Genomic DNA, 18846 nt, shown 5'->3' on the forward strand with positions numbered 1-18846 from the left:
AAAACAGAGGAGAGTGCATAACAGTGTGATATTTTATGTTTGGGCTTGAGGGAAAAAAAAAAATCAACAGTGTGGAAGGGGAAAAAATTTAAGTGTCCCATGTTTCTTTTCTTTTTTTTTTTTTTTTTACTAAATTTGTACGTCTCAAATGAGTTATATTTTTTTTATATAACTGCCACTATATATGACCAAAAGTATTTGGAATCTGCTATAAAGCCAGAAGAGTAGAGGTTTTTGTATGAAGAAGATAGGATGGTAAGAATATAGTGGATATAAAGTGCAGTGTGTGGTTCATTAAAATTTTCCGGAATATCCCAAGTATTTTAAAATAAATGTATAGCAGTTTGTACAGTATGTAGGAGTATAGATATGGAGCACACATTTATTTGTCCTGCTATTCTACACTGCAGTATGAATGGGTAGTGAGAGCTGATACCTTGATGCGCATTAACACACACACACACACACACACACACACTGATGTGAAAGCGACGTGTGTGAGAGAAATAAGTCGTTTCTTTTCGGGGTGGATGTGCACGGATGCGGCTCTGTGCTTTCCCGGATCAGAAGGTCTCGACTCGCCGATGTGGTCCGGAGGCTGCCCGGGGTGTTGCGGCTCTGCTGGACGCCAGGATGCTCCTCTGAGCTCCGGGGGAGAAACACACACATCTGTGCTTCCTCCAGCTCGCTTTACATGGATGCCGAGGGAAACTAGGCCGCCTCTTGCACGTTTTTAATGCTTGTCTTCTGGGCTTTTTTTGCGACACAAATTTCCAAACGACTCAGTCTAATGACCTGTTCATATTTTATATATATCTGTTTCTAAACGCGAGTGTATCTCGAACCAAATTAGCCGACCTAGCATGCTCTTCGTGCTAGTTCTAACTAGCATGCACAGCCATATAGAGACATCTTTTGCATGAAATATTAACCTTTTTTTTTTTTAAAGAAATACATCATTCGACTAATAATATTTGAAGTGATTAAGTGAGCTAACTTGCTAACTGGCACCATTTGGTGCTTGCTTTGACATGTCAAATGAGATTCCCCATAAACAGCTAGTTTACAAATCAGATTTGGATTTTTTTTTTTTACATATTAATATAACAAAATTTGACCTACGTAGATATCTGGCTACATTATAGGTACCAACTTTCCCTGGAAAACCTGACAATAAAGCTGAATTATAGATTCTTCAGGCTTAATGGATGGCAGGAAGAAGAATTGACTGGGTTTCCAGTAGAATGTATGGTGCTGATGGAGTTTCAAGCAGATCCTAAGGAAGAAGGAAGAATGGTTTGTCTGTAGGTTTGCAGCTTTGAATGCAGCAAATCATTTTTCAGGCACTTATTCCTTTGTGCAGGCGAATAGCAAAGGGAAAAATCTGGACTTGAATCATTGGTTTGGACAAGCAAGCTAAAAAAAATGGCACATGAGGCGTTTCCATTGCATTATCTTGTCTGGAACAATCGGTACCTGGAGCTGGATAGAGAGCTGAAGAAAAGTCAGGTAAATCAATATGTGTGTGTGTGTGTGTGTGTGTGTGTGTGTATTGGGTTTCAGGTTGGGATTTTTACCACCCAGGAGTGAATCTACTTATTTCTATTTTCATGCATGCTTCTAAAGCATTTCAGTACTTCACATGAACTGTAATCTTGTAAAAGAATGAATGATGCACCCTGGATTTTATCCAAACTGATTGACAAGATCCAATGGAGCATTCGAAGAGTTTTAAAAGTCTCGTTGAAGGACCCAAACCCTGGCATCTTTGTGTTGCTAAGATTTAAGATCACTAGGTTTTGGAGTGTGGCTGTTAGAATTTGCACTCATTCATATAGCAGACATTTACTGCTGTTGAATGAGGTTTACAATATAATTGTGTAGTTTGTGCCAACAGTTTGGGAAAGAGCTATGGATGAGTGTGAGGGTTTGAGTCCACAAACGGTGGCCTATAGTGTAAGAGAAAGTGGGAATAAATTTGGTGGAAAGAGGAAGACCTGTAAATTAAAATCTGTCCATGGAGAGATTCAGCTATCCAGACTTTCTACGGCATATTATACCCATGTGTATTTGTGCTTGAATGTGTTTATATTTAGCAGGACATGGAGTGTTTAGATCCACGTGGACGGACTCCACTTGAATTGGCGGTGTGCCTCGGCCACGTGGAGTCCATGCGTGTGCTGCTGGGACACAATGCCGATCCTACACGCGGGAGTGCACGAGGATGGACAGGTGAGACACACCTAAAGGGGAAAACAAGGTTGTTAGTGTACACTTAACTGTGGAAAATTTTAGCAAGGAGAATGTTGATGTCTGTGGTGTTCATCTGAATCATTGGTCCCCAAACTTTTTGCCCCGTGGTCTGTTTATTGTCATGGGGAAAAAATTTGCATATTAAATTACTATTATGTATATTATATGATTTAATTACATGTATAATGAAAATGTTAAAAATGTTAGAAGCAAAGCTGAAGATGTTGAGGTTTTTGTCGGAAGTGACGAGGATGGACAGGATTAGAAATGAGTTTATTAGAGGGACAGCGCATGTAGGACGTTTCGGGGACAAGGTGAGGGAGGTGCGATTGAGATGGTTTGGACATATGCAGAGGAGGGACATGGGGTATATCAGTAGGAGAATGCTGAGGATGGAGCCAGCAGGAAGGAGGAAAAAAGGAAGACCAAAGAGTAGGTTTATGGATGTGGTGAGGGAAGACATGCAGATGGTTGGGGTGAAAGAGGCCGATAAAGAGGACAGGGGGGGTATGGAGACGGATGATCCGCTGTGATGGAGCCCATCCAACAATAGGAAAAGCCAAAAAAGAAGAGGAAGAAGTTAAAAATGTTACTCACCGTAGTGCAGAGTCAGTGCAAGTGTAATTTATCGATGCATAGAAAAACCCCTGGTCCAAAGGTTTTGGGTAATATATGTACAGTGCTATAAATGGGTTTAGATTTGGGGTTGGAAACGTTTAAAAGGATGCCAGCTGTGCCATTAATGTGAACATTCTTTCAGAGTACAGTTCAGTTCAAAATTTTGAATTTCATAGATACGTTTCAGAGTACAAACACTACCATTAAAAGTGTCCCAATTGTATCACTGTTCCTTAGGAAAGTGAAGGAAGTGTACATTAAAATCTCACTTAAGTTACATAATTGGACCTTTAAGGGAATGGACCTCATTTCAGAGAACAGAAACATACACTGTTTACTAGATTAGTCTAATCAAAGGAGGTTTGATCATCACTAAGGGACCATCATAAAGGATCTTTCACTGTTTTCTGACACAGGATGGTCTTTTCTTAAAAACTTCAGAAGAGAGATAAAGAGAGCCTGAATAGAGGGAACAACTGTTTATAGCATTTTTCTGTGGAGAATTACCTTTGGGGTGGCAACAGTAAATCCATTGGGTCACATTGTTTGTGAATACTTCTGAATACTTCGGTAACCGTATTAGGAATGGAAATAGCTCTGTTTACTTTCATGTGTGTAGTGTTGCAGGAAGCAGTAAGCACAGGAGACCCTGAGCTCGTGCAGCTTGTTCTCCAGTACAGGGATTTCAGACGAGCAACAGAGAGATTAGCTGGTATTCCTGAGCTTCTCAGCAAACTGCGAAAGGTAACACACCCAAGCACATGGATAAAGGCTCATAAGCTTAGCTAATAGCTTGTTATAGTCACTGTTTTGCACGTTGTTTGGCAGGCTCGAGATTTCTACGTGGAGATGAAGTGGGAGTTTACGAGCTGGGGTAAGTCCAGAAGCAGCACATGACGGTCCTCAGCACTGATCGTTGCACAGATACACAAAATGCACACACAATAATTCTCTGTGTCTTTGTTGGCTTTGGACGTTGGTGTTAACTATTTCAGCACCCCGCCTCTGGACAGCTCCCCTGGTGCTGGCCCTTAAAAGATTGAGCAATGTTCTTCCTATTCTGCTTTTCTCTCCCAGTGCCTCTGGTGTCGAAAGTGTGTCCGAGCGATGTGTACCGCGTGTGGAAGAGCGGCTCGTGTCTGCGAGTGGACACCACTTTACTGGGTTTTGAGCACATGACCTGGCTCAAGGGCCGCCGCAGCTACATCTTCAAGGGTGGAGGTGAGTCGGTCAGAAATGAATGTAACTGAAGTGCCCATATTATAGTTGTGTAAATTTAATTTTGCACACTTCTGATGCTAAGATCATCTGTCTGTCTGTCTGTCTGTCTGTCTGTCTGTCTGTCTGTCTGTCTGTCGGTCGATCGATCGATCTATCTATCTATCTATCTATCTATCTATCTATCTATCTATCTATCTATCTATCTATCTATCTATCTATCTATCTATCTATCTATCTATCTATCTATCTATCTATCTATCAATCAATCAATCAATCAATCAATCACTGCTTTGAGTCAGTTATACCAAATGTGTAATTATGCCGAAGTTGTTGCCAAGTTTCTAACAGTTTGACTCTTCCACAAGTCAAGTTTATTTTTATAAAGATAGGGATGATAAAGAACACGATGGGGTTCTTCTGAGAGACGTTTTTATGATTAACAACTACGGCTTCAGCTATCAATTATTTTAGTAATCGAATGTTCTACCAATTATTCCATTGATTAATCAAGTAATCGGATAACGCACTTTTTCTTTATTTTAGTGCAGTACTAAATATACAAGAGAAAATAAGACGGGCAAGTCATTTGTTTCCTTTTATAAAGATTTACATTTTTATTACTGAAATTGCACACAAGAATATCTGTGGAAAATAAACCAATTAGTGCATTTAATCATCTTATTACATGAAAATGCAAATACAAATATATAAATGTATATATATTAAAAATAAATAAAAATATAAAAATCTATTTTAAATTACTCTAAAAAAAGATAAACGCATTGTACTGTGTTTTCTTTATGTTTTAGTCTGAAATGATCCCAAACTGTGTCATTTCATTTGGACTGAATGAAATGTAGCATGATTAATGGATAGATAGATAGATGAGAAGTATATAATACTGGATGTAATAGTTGCTGAAACACATCTTCATTGAATGCACCATATTGTGTGTGATCCAGACGGAGGGGCAATGGTGATGGAGGTGGACCATGAGAAGCAGGTGGTGTACACAGAGCCACTGTCTCTGTCTCCTCGTGACACACCGTCCCTCCTTGCCGCCATGCTGCCGTCGCAGGAGAGCACAGCGCAGCGTCTCACCTCTCCCATCGTCTCCACACACCTCAACACACGCAACATCGCTTTTGAGAGGTATACACAAAACACTTACATTTTACCTCAATTTCCAAACCCAAGCTGATTATTTGCCTGTTGTGAACATCTATTAACCACAAGAGTAGTCAGGGCTGCAGTTATAGAAGATGAATGATCAGAATCGAGAATTCTTCAGCATCAAATAATAACATATCTTTAGTAATGAATGAAATCATGACATCAGACTCATCATGTTTTCAGGAACAAGTCCGGGATATGGGGTTGGCGCTCGGAGAAGATGGAGGTGGTCAGCGGATACGAGGCAAAGGTGATTTCATCAATCAGGCAAACAATATTTCAATGTGGTTTTGCAAATCATGTAAAATTCAGAATTTAGAGCAAGTTGGATTTTTTCAGTCTCAGTTTCATTAGAATACCTGGCATTTTTACTTTACTTGATATGGGTTAAAATGAGAGCATGATTTTAATATTACAACAAATATTATGCAAGATCATATCAGAAAAATGTAAAAAAAAAAAAAAAAAAAAGAATTGTTCTTTTACATAGGTTTATAAAGTTTGTTTTGTGGCTAAAAGTTTTTGCTGTGTAATGATGTTATGGTTTTGTGTCATGGTTCCTACATGAAGGTGTACAGTGCCACTAACGTTGAGCTGGTGACCCGCTCTCGAACGGAACACCTCTCTGATCAGGACAAGTCCAGGTGCAAAGGTACAAACACACACACACACACACACACACACGCACAATGTATAAACGTATATATATATATATATATATATATATATATATATATATATATATATATATATATATATATATATGTATATATAATTATACACACCTGTATAAAAATCAGTGTCAGGCCGTGCATTTGGTACCTGGGCCTTCAGTGGGGACTTAATCCATCTCTTTATACCACCACTATCACGTTGCAATTATAGAAACCATCAATACGATACAAAAACGCAATATAACAACACGTGGCATTACAGAGAGAGAGGAATTTCACATATGGAGGGTGAATACAATTTTACCAACACAAGAAACCCAGTTAAGACTCCAAACCTCTACACTACAACCGCAACTGTGCACCTACATCATCTGGAGCAGTTCAGAATCAATATTTGTCTGATAACATGACAAAAACATAACAAATTTAAATAAAATACAATCTACTCAGCAGAGATGGAGATTTATAATTTGCACCGCTTCTCAGAGGCTGTAATCCAGTGGTACCGCTTGTATTCACTAGTCTGGAACCGGAGAACAAACCTTTTCCGAGGCTGAGGGGTTGGCTGACCTCTCCTCATGATGTCTAGCTTTTCTGGAAAATAGATTTTTATGTATGTCCGAGTCTAAATCAATTTATTTTCCTCCGTATTCATAAAAAAACTCTGATGTATTAATGTGTGCAGAGCGCTACAGACGTGTTTAGCCAGTTGAACAGTTTCTCTTTGACCAACCATTCAGAGGCCGGAAAAATGCTGACGCTATTCTGGGCCAGCTAGCTGCCCTGTGAGGCGAATATGAAATCTAAATGGTTAAAGAAACAGACCTGTTGGTAATATTCTCAATGTTCAAAGGGCCAGCAGTACTGACTTTGCAGGCCCTGGGCAGATTAGATTGACATAGCAGCACATAGTGGCTGAACATACACGTACTGGAAGCAGTGCAGCCAAGAGAAACGCTACAAAATGAAGAGAATAAACTGTTGGGAATAAATTAATACAATTTCATGGAACAAATATTAGAATTTAGGTTGTAAATGTAGGTCAGTGCCTCTGATAGTGTTTAGGCCAGCAGAGAAGGCTTTGATAAAAATGCACTTGTATACACATTCTTAAGTATACACACACACGGGAAGTGAAAATACAGAACACCATTTGAGCCAGATTTCTCTTTTTGGTTTCCAGGATCCAGAACTCCTCTTCAGTCTTTCCTTGGAATTGCAGAGCAGCACGTGTCAAATAACGGGGTGAGGATAAATGATTTGGTCCTCTATACTGTCTGCTATCTTATAATATGTCACATTGTTCTCTCATAATACGTCACTTCTTCTGTTAGCTGTTTTATATGAAAAACAAGAATGCCTTTGGAGATGCTGAGAGTTTATATGTTGGTCACCCAAAAAGCTCATTTCTTATAACTGCTTTACAAACATATTTGTTAAATGGCCATAATTTTCTCTCACTGGTGCATTGCTGTGGTTGGGGAACGCAAGGACACATAGACTTGCAGAGCCTGTTAAGACTCTATTAGGGCCAAAGTGCATTAGAGATGTGCATTAGGAATATTATTGTAGCAGTTACCAGCAGTTTGGGCCTCTGCAATTAGCTAACGTAAAAGGGTCTTAGCAAGTAGATCACATATACAGCAAAATAGTGATACATAGTCTGGTATTGAATACAGAGCTAGACGGATAAATGCTTATACTGTCCTGTAACCAATCTTGGATTATTTCCCTTAATCTCTATACAAATAAAATGTGTATAGCGGCACTCATCTTATAGTAGTCCTGTTAAGAATCGTAAATGGTCCACTACTGGAACGATTATTTTTACTCCATGAAACCTGCTGCCTTATTATTTAGCATTACAATGGATATGACATCATTTGCAAAGTGATGAAGTAGACGGTTTGTCTAACTTCATTGTTAATATATAGATAACGCATTGTTCAACACAGCATGTCAAATCTATCTGGCTTAACGTTCTTGATTTTGCCTTTTTTTCCCCCTGAACAAACTGACACATGGGGAGGAGTGATGCGGTATTGGGGCGGGTCTATAAAAAGACTGACACAAGACCCTGATTGGTGTCAAGCTAGAGCTCAGTCTTCCAAATGGATTTTCTAAACCACATAATGCACCTATGTTGATAGCATTGCTTAATATATCATCTGTATATACACTGTGCATGCTGGATCTATGATGATCACAAATTGTTCTGTATTGTTAAAAGATTTATGACCAAACTCTTGATGTCACCCATATGAGGATGGGTTCCCCTTTGAGTCTGGTTCCTCTCAAGGTTTCTTCCTTATATCATCTAAGGGAGTTTTTCCTTGCCACTGTCGCCACGGCTTGCTCATCAGGGACAAACGCACACCATTCACCTTCACTGTTGTTTTCTGTAAAGCTGCTTTGAGACAATGTCTGTTGTGAAAAGCGCTATACAAATAAACTTGACTTGACTTGACTTGACTTAAAACATTAATTACATTCTATGTTCTTTGGATTTGCTATTTGTACTAGTGTCAAATAAAAAAATAATCACTTCTTGCACAATTAATATATACATTATTCCGTAATGATTGTCTAAGAAGAGAACATTTTCTCCTATATGTCCTTTATCTGAATGCTTTGTGGATATTATGGATCTTGATTTATTTGTTCTTTTTTTTTCCCCAGAGTCAGGTATTGCAGTGTGCAAGTCCTAATAACCCGACAGCCATCACGGCCGAGGAGTACTTTGACCCAGAGTTTAATCTGAACGGCAGAGACATCGGCAGGCCCGTCGAGCTCACCAGCAAGGTGCAGAGGTACTGAAAACCAGCCTTCCCATTCACTGTATATCCTCGCCTATTATTATGATTATATTACTATTATTATTATATCTATATATCATCTGTATATACACTGTGCATACATTTTGAACAGTTGTTCGTATAATGTACATTTCCCATATTGTAAATTTTACATCCCACATTCTTTACACATATTGTGCCTTACACACATCCTGCATTAATATACACTAGTTTGCGGACATCTGACTGTTCCGCCATATGTGGTTCCTCTCCAAACTGTTACCACAAAGCTGGAGGCACACAATTGTATTGAGTGTCTTTGGATGCAGTATGATAACATGTTTTCACTTGAACTAGAAAACCCAAACTTGTTCCAGCATGGCAATGCCACTGTGCACAAAGCCAGTTTCATTAAGATATGCTTCACATGGTTTGGAGAAGAAAATTTTGAGCAGCCTGCTATGATCTCAACCCAAATGAACACCTTTGGGATGAATTGGAATGTTAACTGAATCACAGGCCTCCTCATCTTACCTACATCAGTGACTTTACTTACAACCTTGTGGCTGCATGAACACAAATATTCATAAGCACACTCTAAAATCTAGTGGAACACCTTCCCAGAAGAATGGAGGGAATTATACGAGCAAATTGGGACTAAATGTTGAATGCGATGCTCAAAAACCACATACTGTACTTATGATCAGGTGTCCACAAACATTTAGCAATATAGTGTAACTCAGACATAACATTACTCATGGTTCTCAGACATTTGTTCATATATATGTTCATATATATGTTTATATATATATTGTTAGTGTATTTGCTCACCAGCTCCTGCATATTTTTACTCCTCTGCCCAGAACCTTTAAATTTTTTTGTTGTACTCAACAGCTCATGCACATTTTTCACTGTCATAGGCTTAATTTATATATATGCACAACTTTTATTATGCAATGAAAATATAGCTGTCTGTCTGTCTGTCTGTCTGTCTGTCTGTCTGTCTGTCTGTCTGTCTGTCTGTCTGTCTGTCTGTCTGTCTGTCTGTCTGTCTGTCTGTCTGTCTGTCTATCTATCTATCTATCTATCTATCTATCTATCTATCTATCTATCTATCTATCTATCTATCTATCTATCTATCTATCTATCTATCTATCTATCTATCTCATGATGTCTATAATATAGCCTGTTTATAATATAGCCTATAGTATAGCCATGATGTCTATTTTCCCTGTTTTAGGTTTAAGGCTACATTGTGGTTAAGCGAAGCCCACCCTCTATCACTGGCTGAGCAGGTGACGCCCATTATTGATCTCATGGCTATTTCTAATGCTCACTTCGCTAAACTGCGGGATTTCATCACCCTGCGTCTGCCACCTGGCTTCCCTGTGAAGATAGGTGAGAGATAGCAACACATAAAAAACCCATTCATCAGCTGTGGTACAATCCTACTGGATTTAAGATGCCATTACACCTCGTTTTGTTGAATATGATTTAGACTTTAAAATGCAACTGAAGTGTAAGTGTGAAAAACAACGTTTGTCACATGACTTAACAAGGTTGTACAGTTTCCTAGACATGGCGCCAGCATTTTAGATAAGTCGTCTCACTGTTTATGCCTCCCAGAGATCCCTCTCTTCCATGTCCTGAATGCACGGGTGACTTTCAGTAACCTGTGTGGCTGCGATGAGCCGGTCAGTTCGGTTACTCTGCACTCGCCTGAAGGAGCCCCTGATGCAGGTATGACCCTGTCTGAAACTACCATCTAAACATTCTACATTTTATATACAGGAAGTTCTCTACTTACGACGACCCCATCGTTAAGTCAAAAATATTGCAAATCGAAGATGGTACTATGAGTCTTTCATGCTGATTTCTAATTTTTTATTTTCAGCTCCAAACTTATGGCTTTCTTCTTCTTTTTTCACTAAAAGCAGGAGACATACTCGAGTGCTAGCGTGTTATTTGTTTGTTTTTTTACTAAATGTAGACATTTTAGCATTTCTATACATATATTTATTATGTCTGTGAGGCAAATATTCACTGAGATTCAGATTCTTTTATTTATGTGTCTGTGAAGAGAGATGACAGAGACATCAGAGAGCGCCCCTTCACAGATTTAAAGACAGTGTAATTTAGATTCATTTTAGGAAAAAATGGCAAAAAAACATGCCGACACATTTGTCAAACCCAGAGGGTTAATTGCTGGATGTGTGCATCATGGCGGATTTTTATTTATTTATTTTTTGCTTGAGTATCAGTAAAACAATTGTTTAATGATTAAAAAATTTTTTTTTCAATTACTAGGTTTTTTTTGTTTATATCTGAGTATAACTGAAATGCGAGCTGCGTTAACCGCGCGTTAATAAAATTTGTGCGATTAAAATGAATTTGCGTTAACGAGTTAAGTTAATTTGTACGTAAAATACAAATTGTGTTTCCGACACGGATCGAGTAGCCAAAGTGACAAGGTGAAGACTAAACAAACCTGCGGTCTGCCGCTTAATATGTTTGTGAGGAAACTCGATTATAATGTAAATGTAAAACGATGATTGCTTTTGCTACACATGTGCATGTCTAGTACCGAAACGGTACTGTATGAATACGTGTACATCTTATATATATATAATACATGTCTTGTTAAAATTGTTAGATTTGTAATACATTTAAAGAGAAGGGTTGTTGCTCCAAGGCAGTACAGTGAGAAGTTAAAACTCACATCCTCTTGGTGTATATGTCACCACCCATAATCCTCCACATCAACGCTATTTTTCACTGCCACATGAGCCATGCTGTGCTTAAGTACCCATGCTATATTTGGTTACCCTTCTTGCCCAAGTACCAGGTGGACCAAGCATGAACTAAATATAACGCAGACCTTCGATTAATCAAACAGTCACAAAGACGTCCTGATTAATGTCTCTGTCTAAATTCACCTTATTGATATCGTGATTTGTGATAGAAGAGTATCTGCAAGAGTGAAAGGAAAGGTTTATAGGACTGTGGTGAGACCTGAGAAGTTGTATGGTTTAAAAACAGCGGCATTGAGTAAAAGAAAGGAGGTGAAGCTGAAGGTAGCAGAGCTGAAGATGTTGAGGTTTTCGTTGGGAGTGACGACGATGGACAGGATTAGAAATTAGAGTAACAGCGCATGTAGGACGTTTTGGAAACAAGGTGAGGGAGGCAAGATTGAGATGGATTGGACATGTGCAGAGGAGGGACATGGGGTATATCGGTAGGAGAATGCTGATGATGGAGCCACCAGGAAGGAGGAAAAGAGGAAGGCCAAGGAGGAGGTTAATAGATGTGGTGAGGGAAGACATGCAGGTAGTTAGTTAAAAGAGGCAGATGTAGAGGACTATTGTAGTATGGAGACGGATGATCCGCTGTGGTGACCCCTAACGGGAGCAGCCGAAAAAGAAGACTGAATCTTCCAGATTCTTATCCTTTCCAAAGGTTTTCTACCTGATTTAAGAGTAACATCAGTTTTAAAATTCAGTTCCATGTTCTAAGGTTTTTATTTTATGTGGACACAGGAGGTCTTTCTGTCCAAATCTTTCTCATGGAACTCCACCTGGGTTTCCTCTGGGTTCTCTGGTTTTCTCTCACTATACACCAACATGCCAGAAGGTTGATTTAAAATTACCCCTAGGTATGAATGCACATATAAACTGTGCACACTGGCATCACATTCAGGAAGTGACCCTTCCTCACACATCAATATTTCCCAGATAAACTGATCCTCTATGATACTTTATTCTCAGTATTTTGCATCATCGATACACAATTTTGCAGTTAGGCTAAATTTGAAATTCAATTGAATTTGTTGCCACGTTGTTCAAATTTGTGTAAATTTACAGTAATTATTGAATCGTTTTCATGGTAGTAAATTTTAATATGCCTTATAGGAAGAAGAGGAAGCCTTTATATAGTATATAGTTCTGGGATTATAATTAGTTTGCCTTGGAAACTGTACTTTCAGGTCAGAACACTCCCCCTCTGAACTGTGAGGTGGACCCGTCGGTGTTCGAGCCTCCGCCTGATTACACGACGCTCGGTCCCGGTCGTAACGAGCCGCTGAGAGATGAGGACGATAACCTGCTGCAGTTTGCCATTCAGCAGAGTTTGCTGGACGCAGGGACAGAAAGCGATCAGGTAACCCCTAGTCTCTGCCTCATTGTTCTTTAACCCTTTGGGCTGCATTATCAGTATCAGATAAACCTATAGATTCACTGTGTGAGTTTCCCTCCACAGCTTGGCTGTAATACATGTGTCTGAGGGTGACACGACTGAAACCCTCTCTCACATGGAGGTTTTAATAAAATTTAATGCAGAATCTTTTCACCCATTTTTGGAATGCTACTGTAGAGGAACGTCTACAAAAGATATTTCCGACAAGAAGCCTTGAGAAACCCTGTTTTGGTTTTGGTCGCAGCTGCTAACAGATACTGATTGTCGGAACTGTACAGTGCCCTACACTAATATCAGAACCTTGGGCAAATATTAGCAAATAAGGCTGTGAAAAATTGCCTTTACTGTTTAAACTTTAGATCTTTGTCCGAAATCACAGAAATCGTCTCTCTCATGGATATCCAACAATTGCAGACACCTTGCAGTTTAATTAAATAAATAAATAAATATATATATATGTATATATATATCTTTGTTAAATATTTGCTCATATTTACCCAAGTGTGCCAATATTAGTGGAGGGCCGTGTGTATGGAATGTAAAACCTGGCCTTAAAGGGTTTTGAAAATCCGACTTCGACTTCTTTTTGGATTGAAACCAGAAAGACAAAAACTTCTCTGAAGCAGAATGATATTGCAGTTCATATTCCAACTCGGCTGCATGTTCACGAAGCACAACATTTTATGTGAGGAAAAATAATAATTTGAACCCCCCTGCTGAGTTTGTAAATTTATCTCCTTACAAAGAAATTAACAGTCTAGAATTTTTATGATTATTATATATAAATTAATTTGTATTTGATCGAGTGAAATGAGTATTTGATAAGAATTCTGACTCCCACACACCCATATTAGAAGAAAGAACTTCTTATATCAACTCATTATTTGTATAAAAGACACCTGTTACAGAATCAATCTCTTCCATTCAAACCTCGTGAGCTGTGAAAGAATGTCAGAGACAAGATTGTAGACCTGCACAAGGCTGGAATGGGATACAAGACCATCAGCAAGAAGCTTGGTGAGACTGTTTGCATGATTATTCGAAAATGGAAGAAATACAAGGTAAGTGATGGAGCTCGCTCTGGAGCTCCATGCAAAATCTCACCTCATGGGGTAAGGATTTTTCTGAGAAAGGTGTGGGATCAGCCCAGAATTACATGGGAGGAACTTGTTAATGATCTCAAGGGAGCTGAGACTATAGTCACCATGAAAACCACTGGTAACACACCAAGGTCCTTCTGCTCAAGAATGCACGTGAACAGACGCGTCTGAAGTTTGCCAACGATGGAGAAAGTGATGTGTCAGTTGAGATCAAAATTGAGCTCTTCGGCTTCAACTCGACTTGCCGTGTTTGGAGGCAAAGAAATGCTGAATATGACCCCAAGAACATCATCCCCACTTCCAAACATGGAGGAGGAAGCATTCTGCTTTGGGGCTGTTTCTCTACTAAGGGTACAGGAAGACTTCACCACATGAACAGGGTCATGCACTGTAGAATCTTGGATGAGAACCTCCAGGCCTCAGCCAGAACACTGTAGATGGGTCATGGATGGTCTTCCAGCATGACAATGACCCAACAATCTGATGGTCTTGTAGCCCATTCCAGCCTTGTGCAGGTCTACAATCTTGTCCCTAAAATCCTTTGACAGTTCTTTGGTCTTTCCCATGGTGGTGGAGAGGTTTGAATGGAAGGTTGATTCTGTGATGGTGTCTTTTATACACATAATGAGTTGATATCAGGAGTTCTTTCCTAAAGGGACAGAATTCATTAGGGCCTGTAGGAGACAAAATTCGTGTTAATTTACTCGATCAAATACAAATTAATTTATAACCTTTCCACAATGTTTTTTAATGGATTTCTTTTTAATATTCTGTCTCTTTCTGTTAATATAAACCTACCATAAAAATTATAGACTGTTAATTTCTTTGTAAGGGGTAAATATACAAAATCAGCAGGGGATCAAATAATAATTTCCCTCACTGTATTTAAGCACAGCACCTGTCAAACTGGTCTTTTGTGGTTCTTCACAGACACGTGCATGTTCCTTTGGTTTCTATGGAACAAATGTGGGAACTTAACAGTATGAAGATTTACTTTGACCAAGCAAATATAAATGTACAGATGTTTTACATAATTTTTTACTGAAAAATTGTCCCCCTAGCATGTATAAAAGCTTTATACACTCATGGCATCTGGACAGTTCTTTTCTCCAAACATTCAGCTAAAATACTTATCACTGTCTCTTGTAAAACTTGACAAAGATGTTTAGTTGGAGGTCTCTTTCTGACACTGTGATCCGTTTCATCCCAGAGCCAGAGTCTTGTTGTAAGGCGAAGGCTAAACGGAATTGCATCATGTATAGAATGGAATGGTTGCCATGTTGGCTCAGTATTCCTTTTTCCCAGGATAAGTCTCTAACATTCCCTGCTCCACATCAACGCCAAACGAATTAAGTTCCACCTCCATGTTTGGCTGAATACCTTCACCCCAGACCTCCTTAAAAATCCCCACAGCCATGCTCCAATGGAAAGTCTTACTAGAAGAGTGCAGGTTATTATAACAGCAAATTGGGAAATAAATTGTGGAAGTGGTAGTTTGGTGGTTAATTTGTAATTATATCAGTCAAGACGGAATTGCATGGTGTTAAAGTGTGGAATGGCAGCCATGTTTTTTTTATTTTTGACCATTTTACTTACATTTCAACCTGCATGTATATAAGATCTTTGATTGGTTTTGACATTAACTTAATCTTAAATTAAAGAGGAGTGCAAATGATTTGATGGTGGAGTGCAAATTGGTATAGAGGGTGTGCAAATGAGTGGGTGCAAAATACTCCATAGTCCAAAGCTTTTAGGGAAAAACCTGCCTTATGTCATCTTTTGATCCGAAATGTGCCTGTAGCCGAGGTTTTCAGTGTTTGAAGAGACGTTTATATGCACCTACGTGCCTCGTTACCTTCCCGAGCTCTCTGAAAGCTGCAGCTTTTTTAAAAAGGAGTTTCTGCTGATAAGTCACAACGCTAAGAAAACCTTGAAAATCGCATTTTCTCCAAAAGGCTCAAAGCACAACATCCTGCCAAGCGAGATAACCCGTACTGCATTCCTCAATACCGTGAGTCTAGTTGCCGTTTCTTTGCTTTCATACCGTTCTAGTGGAAAAGTTCAAACGGAATTTAGGTTCTCCGGCACCATTAATCCATTGCCGTGCAGAAGTATTTGCTCCTTCCTTAAGCTTTCCACTTATTACAGTGTTACAAGCTGAAACAAAAAAAATGACATAATTGATTAGATTTTTTTTTTTGGTTTAACATTTAAAAGAAACAAAATATATATTTTATTGTGACAGATAACTAAACCAAAAAAAGCATTTGTGAATTGCATAAGTATTTGCCCCCTCTAGGTCAGTACTTGATTGGATCAGTTGGCTGCATGACTTTTGTAACAAGTTCTTTTATTTAATCTCAAGACAGTTTCACTGCCCCTGCTGATAGAAAGCCTCACTAAAACATGATGCTCCCACCATCATGCTTCAGATGGCCAGTCAACTCCCATCTCCATCAGATATGATTGTGTTTGTTGGGTTGGACTGAGCCGTTCTGTTACATTCAGTTCCTGGGTTTTAATCACTCCAGTGTAGCTTGGTTGTAAGGTGAACATGGACCTCAGCCTCATGTTTCTTGCAGACTGAAACAGGTTCTCTGCTGATAAACAGCATTACCAGAAATAGATACTACCACCACCATGCTTTATACTTTACAAATGGGAAAAGGGGCTCTTCTAATGATTGCCCTGTATTTTGATAGCAATTGCCTCAACAAAAATTGACCATACACAGTTTTTTCCACAACTTGGCAGATGACCTTTTTCACATATAACAGTTGAGGGTAAGGGGGCCTTGCTCAAGGGCCAAGCAGTGGTAAATTTAAGGTTTGAACTTACGATCTACTGTTTCAATTCCTGCAAATACCGTTCAAGATCTGCTGATGCTTTGTGCATTAGAGCCATAAATTAAGTCTTTTTTTTCTTTAGGTGACCATATGGGAGGCTCTCACTAACACACGTCCAGTGTCTTCTCAGCCTCCGCTTTATGAGGAGGACTCCCAGCTTGAGCGGTGTGTGTGTCTTTTGGATTCAGAGCATATCTCGATTGATTATCAATGTTCTGCAATATCTGTAACACCTCCTTTGTTTTTCTCGAATAGGGCGATCCATGAGTCCCTGTCTCTGTCGCTGTCTGGGGGAGAAAGCGGAGACGGTCCTGCTCCGACTTCACCAGGTTCCTCACCCGACCCTGCCCTCAACTCTCCACCTTCCTACAACTCACTGGTTGATTCGCGGGTAACCGGGGCGTTTGCCGTAGCGAACAGCTTCGATGAGCAGCTGCGTCTGGCGATGGAGCTTTCGTGCAGAGAGCAGGAAGAGCTAGACAGGTGAGGAAGGAGGGAAAGTAGTAACGCCAGGTAAAGGAAAGTCTGTACTGCTTAAACGTTTACACTGACTAGTGATTTTGTTCTCCTGCAGGAAAAGAAGAGAAGAAGAGGAGGAGCTTGAAAGGATATTACAGCTGTCACTCACAGAAAAGTGACCACACTAACAGTATCGAAAGGCTTAATTTATTATTTGCGCTTTTTTCCCCTGCAGTGTTAAATTATTATTAAAGATTCGTGCTTCTTTTTTTTATTGGAAATGACACAGGGCTCGATCAAGAGAGAGAGAGAGAAATGGAGGAAACCAGGTTATAAAAACAAAAGCAAAAGAATGAATAACATCAATCCATGAGCATATGAGCATTGCAAGACAACATCCATGATATCCTCTCAATCTCTGCCGTCATTCCGAGTGAAAATTTTCCAACTTTTCTGTTTATTCTATGTGAATATAAAATAACTATGGCGAAGCATAAGGTGATTAAAAAAAAATATATTGCATAAAATGAGTTAAACATGTTGGCTAACAAAAGACATATGAAGAATTATTAAATGTAAAACACTTTCACAACCTCGAAATGATTTGCCTTATGGCTGTGTTTGTTTTTTCCTGTAACCATTATCAAATACTTTCCCATATTTTCTATCCTTTCTACCGGAAAATTACCTGTTTGGGATGTTTAGTGTTGGATTTACCCAAATCATCTAACAAAACAGAAAAACATTAAAAGCATAACATTATGAGTGGTTAAGTGAATAACATAAATATCTCTTCATCATGGCACCCATTTTGCGCTCAAAGCAGGAAAAATAGGCGAGCATAAGGATTTGAGTGAGTTTGACAAGGACCAAATTGAGACGTCTAGACGTCTGGGGCAGAGCATCTCCAAAACTGCAGCTCTTGTGGGATGTTCCTGGTCTGCAGTGCTCAGTGCACTAAGGAAGGAACAGTGGTGAACCGGTGACAGGGTCGTGGGCGGCCGAGACTCATTGATGCACGTGAGGAGCGAAGGCTGGTCCGTGTGGTCCGATCCAACAGACGAGCTCCTGTAGCTCAAACTGCTGAAGAAGTTCATGCTGTTAATGCTCGACAGATCGGGACTGTTTTAGCAGCAAAATGGGGACCAACACAATATTTGGCAGGCGGTCATAATGTTATGCTGATCGGTGTATATAAGAAGTCATTTGTATAATGTAAACTCAACTCAGTGCAAAATCAGTGGGAGCTTAATTTACAGTTGCATAAAAAACTGAAATAAATGCTGAAAACTGGCACAGGGGAAAATGGTCAGCTTTCAAAATATAAGAAAATAAAAAATTAAAAAATAAATAAACATTTTAGTTGGGGACCCCTGTTCTACATGTTCCCTACCACACAAATTGCAAATGTATATATTTTTTTATTTATTTTTGCCAAACATAACTGACTTTCTTAGTTTGACAATCATCTTCTTCTTCTCTCGGGTTTATCTACGTGAATATTTGATGTGAGATT

General features: G+C 39.2%; 2 protein-coding genes across 3 annotated transcripts in view; both read left to right on the top strand.

Annotated features, from left to right (window-relative positions):
- The window catches only part of stx3b (syntaxin 3b), a 47362-nt gene extending 44470 nt beyond the window's left edge, over nt 1–2892 (top strand). Inside the window, exon 9 of the transcript XR_014536674.1 lies at nt 2867–2892. The gene's annotated coding sequence lies outside the window, so the exon portion shown is untranslated. The remainder of the gene's footprint in view (nt 1–2866) is intronic.
- On the top strand, nt 389–17930 carry ankrd13d (ankyrin repeat domain 13 family, member D). 2 transcript variants are annotated; one of them, XM_083560605.1, is made up of 16 exons: nt 389–1509; nt 2100–2232; nt 3491–3615; nt 3700–3745; nt 3949–4092; nt 5055–5244; nt 5449–5515; nt 5836–5917; nt 7123–7184; nt 8619–8749; nt 9975–10132; nt 10361–10474; nt 12717–12889; nt 16954–17036; nt 17127–17354; nt 17446–17930. In XM_083560605.1, exons 1-16 carry the CDS (start codon nt 1426–1428, stop codon nt 17507–17509), a joined length of 1884 nt encoding a protein of 627 aa, XP_083416731.1. In that variant the 5' UTR covers nt 389–1425; the 3' UTR covers nt 17510–17930. The 2 variants fall into 2 exon arrangements, with proteins under 2 accessions (XP_083416731.1, XP_083416730.1); XM_083560604.1 differs by having other exon boundaries at nt 397–1509; nt 2097–2232.
- Nucleotides 17931–18846: the final 916 nt, after the last annotated feature.

Source organism: Silurus aristotelis, assembly GCF_946808225.1.
Source record: "Silurus aristotelis genome assembly, chromosome: 14".
Lineage (NCBI taxonomy): Eukaryota > Metazoa > Chordata > Actinopteri > Siluriformes > Siluridae > Silurus > Silurus aristotelis.

What these genes read in the sequence shown, in the direction of transcription:
- ankrd13d (XM_083560604.1), top strand. Translation starts at nt 1,426, where the DNA reads ATGGCACATGAGGCGTTTCCATTGCATTATCTTGTCTGGAACAATCGG. An exon ending in CGCAACATCGCTTTTGAGAG is followed by an intron (nt 5,245 to 5,448) that starts GTATACACAAAA and finishes TCATGTTTTCAG; the next exon opens with GAACAAGTCCGGGATATGGG. An exon ending in TGGCTTCCCTGTGAAGATAG is followed by an intron (nt 10,133 to 10,360) that starts GTGAGAGATAGC and finishes TATGCCTCCCAG; the next exon opens with AGATCCCTCTCTTCCATGTC.